This window comes from Bombina bombina, chromosome 1 (genome assembly GCF_027579735.1).
Source record: "Bombina bombina isolate aBomBom1 chromosome 1, aBomBom1.pri, whole genome shotgun sequence".
NCBI classification, from domain to species: Eukaryota; Metazoa; Chordata; class Amphibia; order Anura; family Bombinatoridae; genus Bombina; species Bombina bombina.
The window spans coordinates 110,939,106-110,960,046 of record NC_069499.1 but is presented as its reverse complement, the minus strand read 5'-3'; the positions used below and the strand labels follow the sequence as shown (position 1 = coordinate 110,960,046).

General features: G+C 39.4%; 1 protein-coding gene across 1 annotated transcript in view; it reads left to right on the top strand.

Moving 5' to 3' along the window:
- The first annotated feature begins 204 nt into the window (after nt 1-204).
- SPATA7 (spermatogenesis associated 7) overlaps nt 205-20,941 on the top strand; it is a 328,138-nt gene continuing 307,401 nt past the window's right edge. The window contains exons 1-2 of the mRNA XM_053710849.1: nt 205-250; nt 565-612. Of these exons, the coding sequence (XP_053566824.1) occupies nt 205-250; nt 565-612 (94 nt within the window). The remainder of the gene's footprint in view (nt 251-564; nt 613-20,941) is intronic.

Below are 20,941 nucleotides of genomic sequence, written 5' to 3'. Positions count from 1 at the left end.
TTTTATGTATCATTTACATTATTGCATTTAAGCATTTATATACACCGGTGTATTTAGGATTAATTCATTTTATTTTATTATTATTCTACTTTATTAAATATTCACTTATGTAATGTCACAAAACCTTTGACTATTTGTCTTTACTTAAATAGTTTATATTTTGCAGAACAGGGAGATACTACTTCGAACACTTATATTGATTTCATGTTCACCAAGCATTTTTTAGTTTACAAGCTTTCGCATCCCAACGGCAAATATTTTTAACCCCTGATACATTTGGCAATTTGCGTTTTGAACTTTCCTTATATTTATTTTGTCTCTATTTTTTATTATATCATTTTTTATTATATCATTCTACTATTTTTTCTTTAACTATATCACACCACTTTTACTGACAGCAAGCCCCAGGCGCCACTGACTACCCGTGTTTTTTCTAGATTTTTATTTTTGTTTAAGAAAAAAACATAACAGAAGAGCAATAAAAAGAGTGATTTGGTTAACTTAAAATTATTAATGTATTTATTAAATTATCTAAAGACTTTAATATTATTTTGTGTATTTCAGCTGCAGTTGACTGTTCAGCTCCAAAGAGTATGCTCAAGAGTATAAAATGTAAGTACAGGTATAAAACCCTTTATCCAAATTGATTCAAACCAGAAAATGATTTTGGACTTGAAACCAAGCGTAAACATTAATTTCTTATGTCATTTACGCAATGTTTACATGCCATAATACAGCTTATAAATGTAGATTTATATAATTTTTACCACCAGAAAGATAGTACAGTACTGTAATCAGGTGATAGTCATTCTTTTTTAAATAAAGACCATCATTTTGCATTTGAGAACACAAAAAACAACCAGACACACACAGGGAAGATCGTGACTTACTGCCAGGGAAAAATAGTACGTTTTAATAATTGTATTTATAAAAAATAAAAAAAAATTAAAGGGACAGTCAACAGCAGAAGTTTTGTGGTTTAAAGAGAGAGATAATCCCTTACTTACCCATTCCCCAGTTTTGCATAACAAACACAGTTATAATAATACACGTTTTACCTCTGTAATTACCTTGTATCTAGGCCTCTGTAGACTGCCCCACCTATTTCAGTTCATTTGACAGACTTGCATTTTAGCCAATCAGGTTAATTCACGTGCATGAGCTCAGTGTTTTCTATGTGAAACACATGAACTAATGCCCTCTAGTGGTGAAAAACTGTTAATGCTTTCAGACTAGAGGCGACTCTCAAGGTCTAAGAAATTAGCATATAAACCTTCTAGGTTTAGCTTTCAACTAAGCAAACCAAGAGAACAAAGCAAAATTGGTGATAAATGTAAATTGGAAAGTTGGATTCATTTGAATTGTGATTTTTTTGGGGGGACTTGACTGTCTGTTTAATGAAAGTCTGGATTTTGGAATAATTCACAGATTTTGGAATACCAGATTTGTGGACGTGTATATCTTACCTGGGTAGAATGCTTGTTGCAGCATAATCTTAACTTTTATACTAGATAACTATGGTTTAATAATAACTTATTGTACCATAGTTATCTATTATATTCAGGATGAAAATAGTGTTAACTATGGTACCACTTAGTTTGCAGTAGTTTGATTTATTGTCAATATAAAACCTCTGTACACAGTTGGTAATACAGGTACAATAACATTCTGATTAATAGAAATATAGATAAAATGTAATATTTAATGTAATCAATAAACTACTGAAGCACAAGTTCCTCCTGTGTAAAATACATTAACAGTCTGATAAGAAATGTGTTTGATAACTTATAACTTCAAAGTCCTTCATTTTCTGTGCAACAATCCTGGATTATGACTTTTTCCTTCCTAAAATAGGTAGAGTCCACAGCTTCATTCTTTACTGTTGGGAAATACAAAACCTGGCCAGCAGGAGGAGGCAAAGACACCCCGCCAAAGCCTTAAATATCCCTCCCACTTCCTCATTACCCCAGTCATTTTTTGCCTTTCGTCATAGGAGGTGGCAGAGAAGTGTCAGGAGATTCGGAGAGTCCTGAAAAAGGGTATCTGCCCTTTGAGAAAGGACTGGAGTTTAAAGTTGTCATGTTAACCTCTCAGTGAGAGTATTGATGAAAATTAGAGTCTGGAGATGCAGGGAAAGTTGGTCTGCAAAACCATCCAGACTACTACTGACAGCTCCTAAGCAATCAGTGTTGACGAGTTCCACTGCCTGCTTTCTCTCACTCAGGTCCATGTCAGGAGTGCTGCTATACGACTGTCACACTTGAAAGGCTGTGTTCTGTCCCACAGCATGGAACCTAGAGGTAAGATTGTTTCAATTTTTTACACATAAAATGCTATAACAGGTTCACAGTGTGGCTCCTTTTACCTTGATAGGATCCAGGGTTAATATCCTCTGATGGGGGTTTATTGAATAGCTGGGGTTAATTAATCAGTGTATTAATTATTTACATGCTGTTTTGTGTGATTGCACAGCTCCTATTAACTTGCTGTACTTTTCATAGCATGTGGTCTATGTTCATTTCCTCCATTCCGGCTGAGACTTTAACCTGAGGAGAGCGTTTCCTCTGTTAACTGTCTGGGTCTAGGAGGTGGTGAGTGCCCCAGCCGTTGGCAGTATATAAAAAAAAAAAAAAAAAAAAATGTTTTTATTTTTGTCCTTCTGTGGGTATAACCTGAGCAATGGAGGACTCTGACATGTTAGAAGGTACTTCTTCTGTACTAAATCTTACCTGTTTATATTGTAAGGAGGCCGTGGTGTTCCCGCCCACTCAATTATGTTCCACATGCCTTAACACTGTTAAAAACTCTAAGAAGGGAGACAAGCCTGCTAAGGCTATTAGTCCCTCTGAGTGCAGCCCTCAGTGCATTACCTTGCTCTAACAAATGCAAGAGAAAGGTTAAACATAGCTCTCCTGACCCAGTCATCTAAATATTTATCGGATTTAGCTATTATGTCCCAGTTATCCGATGATGAGTTAACCTCTGTAGTTTCAGAGGGTGAACTTTCTGGTTTGGAGTCCTTTAGATTTAAAATTGAGCACTTGCATTTTTTTTATTAAAGGAGGCTCTGTCTACGTTAGAGGTTCCAGAGGATTTGCTACCTGAAGAATCTATAATACCTAAGTTAGAGTTTACGAAGACAGGAAAATGTCTTTGACTTTTCCTGTGCCGGTTAAAATGGCGAATATTATTAACAACGAATGGGAAAGAATTGGATCTTCCTTTTCCCCCTCATCTACTTTTAAAAAGTTGTTCCCGGCCCCGGACTCTCAACTGGATTTGTGGGGCTCCATTCCTAAGGTGGATGGTGCTATCTCTACGCTTGCTAAATGTACTACTATACCTCTTGAGGATAGTTCTTCGCTCAGAGAGCCAATGAATAAGAAAATGGAAACCTTTCTGAGAAAGATGTTTCAACAGACGGGATTTTTGTTTCAACTGGAGGCTGCAGTTGCCGGAGAAGCTACTTACTGGTATGACTCTTTCTCAGAACTCATTGAGATGGAGTCTCCCCTCGAGGATATTCAAGACAGAATTAAAGCTTTGAGAATTGCTAATTCTTTTATATGTGATGCGAACATTCAAATTATTTGCCTAAATGCAAAGGCCTCTGGCTTTACGGTCCTAGCCCACCGGCGCTCTGGTGGAAGTCTTGGTCTGCGAATATGACTTCTAAGTCCAGACTCATTTCTCTTCCCTTCAAGGGAAAGATTTTATTTAGTCCAGGCCTGGACTCCATTATTTCTACGGTTACTGGAGGCAAGGGTGCCTTCCTACCGCAAGATAAGGACAAGTCTAAGGGATGACAATATTCTAATTTTCATTGCTTTCGTTCTGACAAATCCCAACGACAACAATCCTCCTCCAAGCCCGAGCAACCCAAGAGTACTTAAAAGCCGGCTCAGTCCTGGAATTAAGTCCAAGCAGAATAAGAAGCTTGCTGAAAACAAATCGGCATGAAGAGGCGGCCCCCGATCTGGGATCGGATTTTGCAGGTGCAGACTGTCTCATTTTTCAGACGCTTGGTTCAGGGACGTACAGGATCCGTGGGTCTTGGAGGTTGTACTCAGGGATACAAGATAGGTTTCAAATCTCATGCGCCCAGGGGCAGATTCCTATTCTCTAACCTGTCTACCAGAAAAGAGGGATGCCTTTCTAGGGTGTGTTTGGGGCATATCCCCCTTAGGAGTTGTTGTCCCGGTGCCTATCGAAGAAAGAGGTTTGGGGTTTTATTCAAACCTTTTCGTGGTCCCAAAGAAGAACTTTCCGCCCAATTCTAGACCTAAAGTGCTTAAACAAATTTCTCAGTGTCCCTTCCTTCAAGATGGAGACGATAAGGTCCATCCTTTCTTTAGTTCAGGAAGGCCAGGTTATGACCACTATAGATCTGAAGGACGCTTAACTTGATGTTCCAATTCACAGGGAACACTTTCAGTTCCTGATGTTTGATTTCCTGGACCAGCACTTTCAGTTCATTGCCCTTCCGTTTGGCCTAGCTACTGCTCCAAGAAACTTTACAACTGTTCTGGGGGCTCTTTTCTAATCGTTGTCCAAACTCAGGGTATTACAGTAGCCCCATACTTGGACGATATTCTGGTGCAAGCACCATCTTTTTGTCTTACGGAAGATTACTCAGAGTCCCTTCTCAGTCTTCTTTGATCACATGGATGGAAGATAAACTTGGAAAAGATTTCTCTTATCCCAAGTACTAGGCTGGAATTCCTGAGTACTATAATAGACTCCATATCCATGAGGATATTTCTAACAGACCAAAGACGTAAGCTATCTTCGGCATGTCTTGCCTCCGGACCTCCTTGAGTCCCTTTGTGGCTCAGTGTATGGAGGTGATTTGTCTCATGGTGTCCTGCATGGACATCATTCCTTTTGCTAGGTTCCGTCTCAGACCTTTACAACTGTGCATGCTGAGACAGTGGAATGGCGATCATCCTGATCTGTCTCTACAGTTTGTATTTGACAGCCGGTCGAGAGAATCACTCTCTTGGTGGCTCTGTCCAGATCATCTGTCCTGAGGGACGTGCTTCTTAAGACCATCCTGGGAGATTGTGACTACAGACACAAGCCTATCCGGATGGGGAGATGTTTGGGGTGCCAGGGAGGCACAGGGGTTGTGGACTCATGAGTCCTCCCTCCCGATCAATTTTGGAACTACGGGCAATCTTCAATGCCTTGAAGGCTTGGCCACTTCTGGGTTCATCCCAGTTTATCAGATTCCAATCAGACAATGTATCCTCAGTGGCTTACATCAACCATCTGGGGGGAACGAGAAGTTCCTTGACGATGAAGGAAGTATCTCAGATTCTGGAGTGGGCGGAAGCTCACAGCTGTTCGCTGTCATCGATCCACATCCCGGGTGTGGACAACTGGGAGGTGGATTTTCTCAGCAGGCCAATCCTTCTACTCAGGGGAATGGTCTCTCCATCCCAAGGTGTTTGCACCGATATGCAGCAAGTGGGGACGCCGGAGATGGATCTCATAGCGTCACGTCTCAATACCAAGCTACCCTGGTACGGGTCGAGGTCGTGGGATCCCCAAGCGGATCTAATAGATGCACTAGAAGTGCCCTGGATGTTCAAACTCCTATCTATCTTTTTCCTCCATTACCGCTTCTTCCTAGAGTGGTGGCCTGCATCAAGCAGGAGCGGGTATTAGTAATCCTGATTGCTCCATCGTGGCTGCAAAGGACGTGGTTCGCGGATCTAGTTGGGATGTCCTCATCTCCTCCGTGGAAGTTACCTTGCCGCAGAGACTGCTTTTACAAGGTCCATTTGTTCATCAATTCTAGATTCTCTGAGGCTGACCGCGCCCCCCCCCCCCCCCCCCCCCCCCCCCCCCCCCCTGGAGATTGAACACTTAGTCTTTGCAAGAGAGGTTTCTCTGAGAGTGTCAATTGATACTCTTATTCAAGCTCATAAACTAGTTACTCAGCATACTCCTACCACAACGGGTGGAGGACCATACTTATTCTGGTGTGAAGAGCGTAGTTCTCCTGGCACCGAGTTAAAGTTGCCCAGGATCTTATCTTTTCTCAGGATGGACAGGAGAAGGGCCTGTCTGCTAGTTCCATTAGTGGACAGATGACATCCCCTGTCGGTTTATTGCACAAGAGGACTGGCCTGAGCTTCCCAGATTAGGATCAGACCTGTGTTAAGGCTATGGGGCTCCTCATTGGAGCCTAAATCTTGTTCTTCATGTTTTGCAACAGGCTCTCGTTTCGAGCCTCTGCATTCCCGTTGACATTAAATTGTTTTCTTGGGAGGTTCTCTTTTTATTTATTGGATATTGTCGTCTCTGGCACAGAGTTTCTCAGATCTCTGCTTTAGCAACTGGGAGTTCCCTTATCTGATTTTTTTTTTTTTTTTTTTTTTTTTATGCCAGATAAGGCAGTAGTTTACGTACTAAATTAGGTTTTCTTCCTAAGGTTGTGTCGGATCGCAACATCATTCAAGAGATTGTGGTTCCTCCTTGTGTCCTAATCCTCCCTTATCGAAGGAATGTTACTTCACCATTTGGATGTGGTTTCGCCAACTTGATGGTTCTATCTTCAGGCTATAAGGAGTTTAGACAGTCTTCCTCTTTGTTGTCTATTCGGGGAAGCAGTAAGGGCAGAAGGCTTCTTCGACTTCCCTATCTTTTTGGTTGAGTGTCATCCGCTCTAGCTTATGAGACAGCGGGACATCATCCTCCTGAGAGGATAACTGCTCATTCCACTAGAGCAGTGGACTTCCTCTTGGGCCTTTAAGAATGAGGTCTCTCTGGATCAGATTTGTAAGGCGGCTACATGGTCCTCCTTACATAATTTTTCTAATTTTTTTACAAGTATGATGTTTTTGCTTCAGCTGAAAAGCTTTCAGGAGAAAAGTTTTGTAGGCTGTGGATTGCCCTCAGAATAGGGTCCGCCTCTTCCTTTTTGTTCCCTCACGTTATTCATTCAGTGTCTTCTGAGTTTGGGTATAGTTTTTACCAACAGTAAGGAATGAAGCGTGGACTCTCCCTTTCTTAGGAAGAAAAAAACATAATTATGCTTACCAGATAATTCCCTTTCCTTCCGGATAGGGGAGAGTCTACGGCCCCCGTCGTTTTTTTTTGTCTAAGGGCGACCCCCTATTTATCCTTATTCTTCTGGTACCATTTATACCCTGATATTTCTTCTACTTTTCCTTGTTCCCCCCTCCCGGCATAATGACTGGGTAATGAGGAAGTGGGAGGGATATTTAACGGATAGTCACCAGAATATTTGTTTTGAAAGATAGGTAACTCCCTTTTATTACCCATTCCCTCGTTTTGCACTGACCAACACAGTTATAATAATACACATTCTTTTACTCTTTGATTATCTTGTATCTAAGTCCTCTGCAAACTGCCCCTATTTCAGTTCTTTTGACAGAACATTGCATTATAGCAACTCAGTGCGGGCCTCCTAGGAACTGCACGTGCATGAGCACAGTGTTATCTATATGAAACACATGAAATAACACCTCTCGTGGTGAAAACTGTCAATATGCCCTGAGCTAAGAGGCGGCCTTCAACGGCTTAGAAATTAGCATATGAACCTCTTAGATTTAGCTTTCAACTAAGAATACCAAAAGAACAAAGCAAAATTGGGGATAGAAGTAATTGGAAAAGTGTTTAAAATTACATGCTCTATCTGAATAAAGGAAAGTTTGTTTTGGACTAGACCTGTCCCTTTAAGCCTTTGGCTGGGGAGTCTTTGCCTCCTCTTGGTGTTGTATTTCCCAACAGTAAGGAATGAAGCCGGTGGACTCTCCCTATCCGGAAGGAAAGGAATTTATCTGGTAAGCATAAATTTTGTTTCTAGTATGATTTGCTACATAAATGAGTTTGCCTGCTGTTTTCTCAGCATAATCTAAATGCACCTCCTTTATTTTATTCAGCAGTGCTACCTGTCCTATTTTGTAGGGGCCAACATTCCATCACAGTTACAATATACAACTAATACAGGGGTCAATCACAATCTTCAACCATTTTCGGCCTTAAAAGGACACTTTTTGTTTAGAGACAATCACAATAGCAGGCTTTTGGCTAGTTTTTGGAGTGCCGAGTAATCTCTTTTGGCTTACAGAAAATAGTCATATTTTTAACGTGGACTTTTCACAGAGATCACAATCCAATTTCTTGATACTTCTCAAAAGTTTTTCAAGACCATTTACACTTCAAATCTGACCCCTAAAAGCACTTAATGAAGTCCCAAACTGGCCTTTTTGACATCTTTGTTAGTATTCCAAGACAATGTGGAACATTTCTATTATATTGCATATGTGAAAGACACTCTGAAATCACCCACAGACAACATTGTAGATAATATATTTGTTTACATGATTCATTAAAGTGAAAGTAAATCCTAGCGTTTTTACGAACGCTAGGATTTACTATTGAAACAAATAAAGGGCACTTTCATTCATGAAGTATAATATACTTCATGTAGAAAGCTCCTTTATTTGATTCAATCAATCGCCGTTTTTAGCTGCTTCGGCAGCCCACGGCTAAATTTTTTTTTGGCTTGAGCAAGTCTGACTCCTCTTAATCTAGTCTAGACACTTAAAGGACAACTCAATGCTGTAGATAACGTAATTAGCAAGTGCATAATAAAAAGACAATGCAATAGCACTTACTCTGAATTTTAAATAAGTAGTAGATTTTTTTTTCTGAAAATGTAAGCCCCAACCACCCTTTTCCCAGCCCACTTTATCATGTAACACGACATCACCAATCAGACTAGTATTGTATAACCATTTCTGTGAGCTTGTGCACACTGCTCATAGGATCGTTTTCCCCAGAAAGTGTGAATATAAAAAGACCTGCAAAATTTGATAATGGTAGTAAATTGGAAGTGTCTTAAAACTGCATACTAAATGTTTATATTGGACTTGAGTGTCCCCTTTAATAGTAACCAGCCTTGAGGCTTTTATGACATCAGGCTAAGATCAACCTTCCTGCAGAGGCCCCCCCCTCCTCCTTGTAAGGCCTGTGACAGGAAGTAAAAGACAACCACAAATGTAGGTAACAAAGAAATAAAAGGTAAAACTCACTTTTAAATAGATAAATAAACACATATTGCAATTATTTCTATTAAGTTTAAGACACAGCTTACTGATTGTTTTATTACAAACAATGAAACAGACTGTTTAAATCCGTTTTAAGCCATTTTTGTACCAGCTTAGAAATAACGTATGTAGAACCACAAACCTCATTTTTCACAGTGCTTGTGGGGTATAAGTATGTAATTTATACTTGCTGAGTGTATAATAGTGAAAATAATTGATCAATAGAGACGTGCTGTTTAATGACAGATTAAGAACATCTATTCTCCCACTCTGCATCATTGTTGAACTTGCACTGTTCAACAATATATATAAAAAACAAAATGTTTTTTTTTAAAGTAGATTCTGAATAAATATTTATAATCATCTTCAATGTTTTGCTTACTTGATCAGAGGAAAACAGTACTAGAATACTGAACCATAATGATCAAGTAGGAGACTGAAAATTTTGTTTTCTTTCTTGTAATTGCCCAAGAGTCCATGAGCTAGTGATCTATGGGATATACAATCCTACCAGGAGGGGCAAAGTTTCCCAAACCTCAAAATGCTATAAATCACCCCCTCACCACACCCACAACTTCAGTTTTACAAACTCTTTGCCTCCTATGGAGAGGTGGTGAAGTAAGTTTGTGCTTAGATTCTACGTTGATATGCGCTTCTCAGCATTTTGAGTCCCGATTCCTCTCGGAGTACAGCGAATGTCAGAGGGTTGTGAAGGGAGCTATCACCTAATGAATGCAATGGTTTTCCTCACGGGCACCGATCTATCTTCATAGGTTCCTCTGTTATCGTTCGTAGAGATCATCTCCTACCTATCCTTATTCAGATAGACAATATACTCTCTTATTCCAATTACCTCTATGATAACCTGTTTCCGTACTGGTTTAGCTATCCTGCTATATGTGGATAGGTGTCTTTTGGTAAGCTATGCTTTCATTACTCAAGACACTCTCAGCTATGGTTTGGCACTCTCTATGTATTAATATAAAGTTCTAAATATATGTATTGTACTTATATTTGCCATGTGTCCAGGTTTATGTATATTTCCCTTTTGCAGACTGTCAGTTTCATATTTGGGGAAAAGCATATTTAGGAAAATACTTTTTTTCTTACCTTTTTTTTTTTTTTCTATTGACTGTTTTTTCTTTAAGTTTTGCCGGGCAAAATTAGGCTTGCGAGGGCGCAAAAATGCCGAAGTTTATTGCGTCATTCTTGGCGCGAAATTCTTTTTTGGTGCAAAGTTACGTCCGATGACGCTAATTCGTTCCATTTCCGGCGTCTTGACGCAGAGTTCCTTGCCTCAAGGTCTGCATCATCAATGAAGCAAGCTGTGTTGTTAGCGCCAAACAATTTTCAGTTACGTTGTGCTTCAATACTTGGCGGCCGAATAATTTCATTATTTAAAACCCCATTCCTATTTGCCTCATGCCTTTTTCTATGTTAGAGGGCTATTGCTGTTTGCATTTTTTTCCCCATTCCAGAAACTACATATAAGGATAATTTGCTTGCTATTGCTTGTTTTTTTTCTCTTACATTTGCAAGACTGTTCTCAATCTGATCCTGTCTCCAGAAAACCACTGTTGGAACCCTGCCTGCCTGATAACAGTCTCTACCAAAGATAAGTGCATTTGTTGTAAATTTGTGGAGATTATATCTCCAGCTGTGGTATGTAATAGTTGACATGATAAGCTTTTACATGCCGAGAATGTGTCCATCAGTAATAGTACTATGCCTGATGTTTCTTCAACATCTAATGTACAAGATATACCTGTGAATATAAAAGATTTTATTGCTGATGCGATTCAGAAGGCTTTTGTCTGCCATTCCGCCTTCTAATACAACTTAAAAGGTCCTTTTAAAACTTCTCATAAAGTTGATGAAATTTCAAATGACCGTCAACATACTGAATTATCCTCATCTGACGAGGATCTATCTGATTCAGAAGATCCTTCCTCAGATATTGACACTGACAAATCTACTTATTTATTTAAAATGGGCGTATAGTCATTCCTTGTTAAAAGAAGTGTTGATTACACTTGGCTATAGAGGACACTAGTCCTCTTGATATTAAATCTAGTAAACGTTTAAAATTCTGTTTATAAACCTCCTGTGGTTACTCCAGAGGTTTTTCCTGTTCCCTGATGCTATTTATGATATGATTTCTAAGGAATGAAGTAGACCTGGTGGTACTTTTATTCCTTTTTCAAGGTTTAAAAAAATCGGTATCCTTTGCCGGCACTTAGATTGGAGTTTTGGGAAAAGATCCCCAAAGTTGATGGGGCTATTTCTACTCTTGCTAAACGTACTACCTATTCCTATGGAAGATAGTACTTCTTTTAAGACCATTTCGATAGGAAACTTGAATCTTATCTTAAGAAAGCTTTTTTATATTCTGGTCATCTCCTCAGGCCCCTGCCATTTCTATGGCTGATGTTGCAGCTGCATCAACCCTTTTTGGTTGGAAAGTTTAGCGCACAGGAAACGGACTCTGATTTGTCTAGCATTGTTCGCTTGCTTCAACATGCTAATCATTTTTATTTGTTATGCCCCTTTTTGATATCATCAAATTTGATGTTAAATCTATGTTTTTAGCCTATATTAGCTAGAAGAGCTTTGCTGGCTTAAATATCTGGAATGCTGACATCGGATATCTACGTCTAGTTTACTATCCTCTTTCTTGTCCAACGGTAATAAGTTATTTGGTTCCTCAGTTGGATTCGATTATTTAACTGTCACTGGGGGGAAGGGAGTTTTTTTTCTCCTCAGGATAAAAGACCTAAGGGTAAATCTAAAGCTTCTAACCGCTTTTCGTCCTTTACGGCAAAATACAGGACAGAAACCTAAATCCTTCCCACAAAAGAATCTCTGTGACAATTGGAAACCTTCTTCAAGTTGGAGTAAATCCAAACCGTTTAAGAAACCAAAGCCAGCCCCCCAGTCTGCATGAAGGTGCGACCCTCATTCCAGCTCAGCCTGGTAGGGGGCAGATTAAGATTCTTCCAAAACCATTTGGGAAGATTCCTGTCCCAAATTATTGGATCTCTCTCAAGGGTACCGAATAGTATTTAGAGTAAGACCTCCTGTGAGAGGTTTTTTTCTCTCACGCATTCCAGTAAATCCAGTAAAGGCTCAAGCTTTTCTGAAGTGTTTTTCAGACCTGGAGCCTTTCAGGGGTAATCATACAGTTCCGTTCAGGAACGGGTCTTTGGTTTTATTCAAATCCTATTCATTGTTCCAAAGAAAGAAAGAAAATTCTTTCAGGCAGTTCTGGATCTGAAAATTTTGAATCATTATGTAAGAGCGCCAACTTTCAAAATGGTGACTATAAGGACTCTTCTGCCCTTTTGTTCAGCCAAGGCATTATATGTCCCACACATAGCTTAAGGATGCTTATCTTCATCTTCCGATTCGTCCAGACCATTATCGTTTTCTCGAGACTTCTCTCTTTCTAGACATGCATTACAAATTTGTTGACCTCTTCCGTTTGGCCCTAGCGACAGCTCCAAGAATCTTTCGAAGGTTCCTCGGTGCCCTACTCTCTGTAATCAGAGAACGGGGGTATTGCGGTATTTCCTTATTTGGACGATATCCTTGGTACTAGCTCAGTCTTTACATTCTGCAGAATCTCACACGAATCAAACTAGTGGTGTTTCTTCAAAGACATGGTCTGGAGGATCAATTTACCAAAAAGTTCTTTGATTCCTCAGACAAGGGTCACCTTTTTAAGTTTCCAGATAGATTCAGTGTCCATGAATCTGTCTCTAACAGACAAGAGACGATTAAAAAATGGTTTCAGCTTGTCAGAAACCTTCCAGTCTCAGTCATTCCCTTCAGTGGCTATGTGAATGGAAGTTTTAGGTCTCATGACTGCAGCATCGGACGCGATCACCCTTTGCTCGTTTTCATATGAGAGCTCTCCATCTTTGTATGCTGAACCATCGTTGGATCACCCATCGTATTGTTCTAAGGGCCTCTTTCGTTCGTCCAGCCTGGACTGTGATCACAACAGATGCGAGTCTTTCAGGTTAGGGAGCTGTTTGTAGATCTCTGACAGCACAAGGGGTTTGGAAATCTCCAAGAGCGAGATTTACCAATAAATATTTTGGAACTCCGTGCGATTCTCAGGGCCTTCAGTTTTGGCCTCTATTGAATGAGAGCAACCGTTTCATTTGTTTTCAGACTATCACAACTGAGGCTAATGTCACATCATCAGGGTGGGACTCACAGTCCTCAAGCTATGAAAGAAGTATCTTGGATACTTGTTTAGGCGGAATCCAGTTCCTGTCTAATCTTCTGCGGTTCATATCCCAGGTATAGACAATTGGGAAGCGGATTATCTCAGTTGTCAGACTTTACATCCGGGAGAGTGGTCTCTCCACCCAGATGTGTTTTCTCAAATTGTTCAGATGTGAGGTCTTCCAGAAATAGATCTGATGGCATCTCACCTAAACAAGAAACTTCCCAGGTACCTGTCCAGATTCAGGGATTCTTGGGCGGAAGCAGTGGATCCGTTGACACTTCCTTGGTGTTATCAACCTGCTTGTATTTTCCCGCCTCTAGTTCTTCTTCCAAGAGTGATCTCCAAAATCATCATGGAGCAATTGTTTGTGTTGCTGGTGGCTCCAGCATGGTCTCACAGGTTTTGGTATGTGGATCTTGTTCGGATGTCCAATTGCCAACCTTGGCCACTTCCAATAAGACCGGACCTTCTGTCTCAAGGTCCGTTTTTCCATCAGGATCTCAAATCATTAAATTTGAAGGTATGGAAATTGAACGCCTAGTGCTTAGTCATAGAGGTTTACTCTGATTCCAGTGATTAATACTATTTTACAGGCTCGTAAATCTGTTTCTAGAAAGATTTATTATCGAGTTTGGAAGGCTTACATTTTAGGGTGTTCCCCTCCTAAATTCTCTTGGCATTCTTTTAGAATTCCTAGAATTTTACAGTTTCCTCAGGATGGTTTGGATAAAGGTTTGTCTGCAAGTTCCTTGAAAGGACAAATCTCTGCTCTTTCTATTTTATTCCACAGAAAAATTGTTAAAACTTCCTAATATTCACTGTTTTGTACAGGCTTTTGGTTTGTATCAAGCCTGTCATTAAATTAGTCTCTCCTCCTTGGAGTCTTAATTTGGTTTTGAAGGCTTTACAGGCTCCTCCATTTGAGCCTATGCATTCTTTGGACATTAAACTACTTTCTTGGAAAGTGTTGTTCCTTTTAGCCATCTCTTCTGCTAGAAGAGTTTCTGAATTATCTGCTCTCTCTTGTGAATCTCCTTTTCTGATTTTTCATCAGGATAAGGCAGTTTTGCGGACTTCATTTAAATTCTTACCCAAGGTTGTGAATTCTAACAACATTAATAGAGAAATTGTTGTCCCTTCTTTGTGTCCTAATCCTAAGAATTCTTTGGAGAGATCTTTACATTCTTTGGATGTGGTGAGAGCTCTGAAATATTATGTTGAAGCTACTAAAGATTTCAGGAAGACTTCTAGTCTATTTGTTATCTTTTCTGGTTCCAGGAATGGTCAGAAGGCTTCTGCCGTTTCTTTGGCATCATGGTTTAAAGCTTTTGATTCATCAGCTTATTTGGAGTCGGGTAAAGCCCCGCCTCAGAGAATTACAGCTCATTCTACTAGATCAGTTTCCACTTTTGGACTTTTAAGAATGAAGCTTCAGTTGATCAGATTTGCAAAGCAGCAACTTGGTCTTCTTTGCATACATTTACTAAATTCTACCATTTTGATGTATTTGCTTCTTCGGAAGCAGTTTTTGGTAGAAAAGTTCTTCAGACAGCTGTTTCAGTTTGATTCTTCTGCTGATGATTTAAGTTTTTCCTTTTATTTGTGAGAATAAACTTATATTTGGGTTGTGGATTAATTTTTTTTCAGCGAATTGGCTGTTTTTATTTTATCCCTCTCTCATACGTCACTAGCTCATGGACTCTTGCCAATTACATGAAAGAAAACATAATTTATGTAAGAACTTACCTGATAAATTCATTTCTTTCATATTGGCAAGAGTCCATGAGGCCCACCCCTTTTTTTATGGTGCTTATGTTTTTTTTGTATAAAGCACAATTATTTCCAAATTCCTTTGTTGATGCTTTTTACTCCGTTCTTTATCACCCCACTACCTTGCTATGCGTTTAAACTGAATTGTGGGTGTGGTGAGGGGTGTATTTATAGGCATTTTGAGGTTTTGGGAAACCTTTGCCCCTCCTGGTAGGATTGTATATCCCATACGTCACTAACTCATGGACTCTTGCCAATTAGAAAGAAATGAATTTATCAGGTAAATTCTTACATAAATTATGTTTTTTTTTTCCTCGGAGGTAGTGCACATCTTGCACACTGTGATTTTCACAAACCTACACTGCAGTCATGTGTCCTATTTCATAGCAGGACATTCTTAGACAGTTATTGACACGTACACTTTGGTATTTATACATACCTTTTTTTTTTTTTTACCACCTCTTCCTATATTTATCCTTAAGAAAATAAATAAAAATTATGTTATTGCTGTACATTTTTGGTTCTATTTGCTCACAGCTAATCTGCATTTTTAATGAGCATAGCCATTCAAAAATATGTATATTGAATGGGAAATAAATTTGTAAACAAAATAAAATACTTTATTTTATTAGAAGATGTTATCTTTCAGCAAATTACCCTTTTGACTGGGTATTTAAAATGATAGTAAATTCTAGCTAGGATTTACCAGTAGAACAAATAAAGGGGTCTTTCAGCAATGAAGTATAAAATACTTACTGCTGAAAGTTCCTTTATTTGTCCTGCAGCATTCGCCGAGCTTACTGCTTCAGGCCGCCCGCAGCAGAACGCTATTTTATTACTGAGGTGATCTTAGCCAATAGTTGGCTACTCCCGATAATGCAGCTGACCGCTATTGGCTGAAGCTATACAAGGTTGAAGACAGTCTTATGGGCGGGGGTAGAGAGTTCCAGAGGACAGGAGCAGCATGTAAGAAGTCTTAGAGACTGGAGTGGGATGTAGAGATAACAGAGAGTAGAGAGACAGAGGTTGATCGAAGAGGACAGGATCTGGGAAATATTTGGAGATGAGAGAGGAAAGTAGTTAGGAGTTAACGCTGCTTTGTAAGTTAGGGTTAATACTCTTAAATTGTACTTCTGGAGTGTATGGGGAGCCCAGTGTAGAGAGTGGAGCAGCTGATGTAGATAGGCAATTAGGTGGATGAGTTTAGCTGAAGCATTCATAATAGATTGGAGGCCACAGGACGAGGCAAGTGTTTTGGATGGCGTTTAGAAGTAGATTGCAATAATCAATGTGTGACAGAAATGAGGGAATGAATTAGTATTTCCTTCCCTAAGACATGGAGAGTCCACAACGTCATTCAATTACTAGTTGGATATTCACTCCTGTTTTTAAAAAGATGTTTCCTGTCTGCTGACTCCATTCGAGACTCATGGCGCATGGTGCCTAAGGTAGAAGGGGCTATTTCTACGTTGGCAAGAGAACCCACGATTCTATAAAGGATAGTGTTCTTTTAAGGATCCCATGGACAAAAAGCTGGAGGCTTATTTAAAGAAAATGTATGTTATCCATGGTCTTCGATGGCAACTGCTGTTTGTATTGCTACGGTAACGAGCTCAACATCTTATTGGTATGCTGCTTTGTCAGAGTTGACTCTAGAGAGACAACGCTAGAGGAGATCCAAGATAGGATCAAGGCTCTCAAATGGCAATTCCTTTATCTCTGTTGCTAACATGCAAGTTATTAGACTGGGAGCCCAAGATGTCTGGCTTCACTGTTCTAGCTCGCAGAGCTTTGTGGCTGAAATCTTGGTTGACTGATGTTACTCCCAAGTCCCTATCTATGAAGATTTTTCTGACGGACATTAGAAAATCCAAACTTTTCTGCTCTTGCCTCTCTCTACAGTCTATTGTTCGGCCATCAGTGGCTCAATGCATTGAGGTAATTGTTCTGATGGTCGCTTCCATGGACTTCATTCCCCTTTGCTCAATTCCATTTGAGAGCTCTGCAATTATGCATGCTCAGACAATGGAACGGAGACCATTCGGATCTGTCTCAGAGGATAGATCTGGATCTGTTGATAAGAGACTCTCTCTCCATGGTGGATTTCTCAAGATCATCATCTGTTTAAGGGCCACATGCTTCCAGAGACCCTCCTGGGTGATGTGACCACAGACGCCAGCCTTCTAGGCTGGGGTGCAGTTGGGACTCGTTAAAGGTTTAATGCTATGTACTCGGGAGGAGTCGTCTCCCATAAACATCTTGGAGTTGAGAGCGATCTTCAATGTCCTGATGGCTTGGCCTAAGTTGTCCTTAGCCTCGGTTTATCAGATTCCAGTCGGACAACACCTCAGTGACTTATATCAACCACCAGGGAGGAACTCTGACGTTTCTTGGCCATGAAGGAGGCGGCTCAGATTATTCAGTGGGTGAAATACTTTTTAGGGGTCTTTATCCCTTTAAAACAAATATAATTTTTTTTTTTAACACTTTTTCTTTGAACTATGCACAATGTTTTTATATTTTTTTTTATTTTTTAAATCTCTTTACTTGATCAGCATCAGTGCAAAGAAATAATACAAACTTAATTGCTTGTTCATTATACCTTGCAGGGTATCTTACATATGGCATATTACAACATCAATCAATTAAAACATTCTTTGTCTCAATTTCATACACAAAGTATTTTCAACAAATCCTTATTGCACACATTACAGAAAAAGAAACAAAGCGAGGCAGAAAGAAATATACCATCTATCATCTGGATATAAACTTTGTAGGCTAAACTAAAATGCACTGTTGGTGTATTTTTCTAAGAAAGAGAAACGCCAACCACACACAAAAAGAAGAGAAAATTAAATAAGATTAAAATAAAAAGGGGCAACCTTCTTAATATAATATCTGTCTCCAATGCAAAGGATAAACTTCTAGTTGAATCACTTGTAAGAGAGGAGAAGCACGTAAAGGGTATAAAATGTGTTTTTGAGTAGGAAGAGAGAGAGACTATCACTTTGTCCTACTTACTAAAAAAAAAAAACCTTGATTTACCTTCCATGAATATGAGGATCATGTTGTTCTATTATAATTTGAAATATAATCTCTGGTATGAATGCAACTATTCCTGGCGCCTTTCTATTCTTCCACCTTTAAGGATCATACGCCTAGCGGTTAGGATGACTGAGTTTGTTGGGTATTTGTGTTACATATTCTATTTTCTTTGACATAAAAAATGTTATTTATATAAGGTTAATTTCTCCTCTGGTAAAATGTATTGATCCAATGTTCAACTTGGTGCAGAAGCTCTGCAGCTTTGGGCATGACCAAAAAACATGTATAAGAATCCGCCATCGGAGCACTACCATTTAGGACATTAACTTTTCCTTGTTTCTCCCCATTTTCCATCATACTCTTGGTCAGCTAAGAGCTATTCATTAATCTCCTATGAGATTCCCTAATTGATGCAGCAGATGAATATTTCAAGATGGACGAAATGCTCTTTCTATATTCCTCAAATTCAAACTTCAAAGTCGGGGTGTGACCATTTTTGATATAATCTAGTCAAATTGGGTAATGTAACTTGTGCTATATGTGTTTTATATGTTAAGGATATAGAATGTATGCCCATTCGAAAGATTACTACAAGAGTCCAAGGGACCTAACGACCAGATAAGATCTCTTCCCCCCCCCCCCCCCACGAAGAATTGAATTGTATTTAGGTTAAATTCCAATTTATAGTTGATTAAAGCATTTTATAACTTTAGTTGGGGGTCTAATTATTGTATGATATATTTTAATCCTTTCTGGGACCCATATTTTAAAACATAAAATTAACGTCCTGGAATAAAGTCTGGATTACCTCCTGATGAATAAATCTGCCTAGATTAGAGTTCTGCGTTAGCCGTCAAAACCAGCGTTAGGGTGCGTCCTAACGCTGGCTTTATACCGCCCGCTGGTATTCTAGTCAGTCATTAAGGGGTCTAACGCTCACTTTACAGCCCGCGACTTTTCCATACCGCAGATCCCCCTACGCCATCTTGGGTATCCTATCTTTTCAATGGGATCTTTCTAACGCCGGGTATTTAGAGTCTTGGTAGACAGTGAGCGTTAGAAATCTAACGACAACAACTCCAGCCGCAGAAAAAAGCAGGAGTTAAGAGCTTTCTGGGCTAACGCCGGTTCATAAAACTCTTAAACTACTGTGCTCTACAGTACACTAACACCCAATAAACCTACCTATGCACCCCTAAACCGAGGTCCCCCACATCGCTGCCACTCTCATTCAATTTTTTTCTAACCCTAATCTGCCGCACCGCACACCGCCGCCACCTACGTTACTATTATGTACCCCTAATCTGCTGCCCCTAACACCGCCCGACCCCTATATTTATTTTTTGACCCCTAATCTGCCGCCCCCAACGTTGCTGCTACCTACCTACAATTATTAACCCCTAATCTGCCCGACCGGACCTTACGCTACTATAATAAAGTTATTAACCCCCTAATCCGCCTCACTGCCGCCTCAATAACCCTATAATAAATAGTATTAACCCCTAATCTGTCCTCCCTTACATCGCCAACACCTAACTTCAATTATTAACCCCTAATCGGACCTCACCGCTACTCTAATAAATGTATTAACCCCCTAAAGCTAACCCTAACACCCCCTAACTTAAATATAATTTAAATCTAACGCAATAAATGAACGCTTATTAAATAACTTATCCTATTTAAAGCTAAATACTTACCTGTAAAATAAACCCTAATATAGCTACAATATAACAAAATAATTACATTTAGGATTTATATTTATTTTACAGGCAACTTTGTAATTATTTTTTTTTTTTTATATTTTTATTGAGAACATAAGTAAATACATATAAGAAAGTTATGCGGGTACATTTTACACTTTACAGCAGTATATTCAGTCTGTTACAAACCCTCAGGAATTTTAAGTCCTCTTTTCTCCCCCCTATATGTGACAGTAGTGGTCACTCTTGGACCTGATATGAATTCAGTGTACAGACATGGGGGTACTATATAGTATTAAGATAAACAAGGTTTGTGGCAGCATAATAAAATGGAAAAAAATTATTTTAGCAAATTCAAACTGCATTCTTTGAAAGTAAAGTACATAATAAAGTAGGGTATAGTAAATAAAAAGGTCATAAGAAAATTTACTGTATGGGGCCTCCGAGTTTAAAATCATAAACTAACTGTGCTACAATGTGATTAACATATTTTTATGTGCCACTTTGGTATTATATGGGATATTGTAAGTATTTACATAAGTGTCATTAGAATTAGTGGTCTCATGATGAGGTCTAGGCTTATCATATTTACATTTCTCCACAGCCGCTTGCCGCAAGAAGGGACCCTTTGTCAAGTCAAGATTATATGCATATGGATACATAAACATCATAGACATCCTCTCATTTGAAACCCAAATAATGGGAAAAAATCTTATAACTGTATAGACTAGATGGAACCTATGTTATGGGCATACACATATGAGGTATCTAGCGGTATGGTAAATTGGCTGAGGTTCACGTAGTCTGAGAGTTCCTGAAATAATGCCACACAATCTATAGAACGTGTTAATAAACCCTCATCTTAACTATAAAACAATTAAACAGAGTTTGCATGGGTGATTGGTGTTAACTAACTGATTTAACCATGTGCAAATCACAGTCCAGCTGCAAGAAGTGTAAGAGTACAGCTTAGCAGATCATATACCCATGTTGTTATCCCATGCCCTCTCTGTCCAGTGTCCTCACAGCAGAGTGCTTCAAATAAAAGGCAGCGTGATGGGCAGTAAGTGCCCCGACGTCCCCCACTACCTAAGACCCCAGAGGCA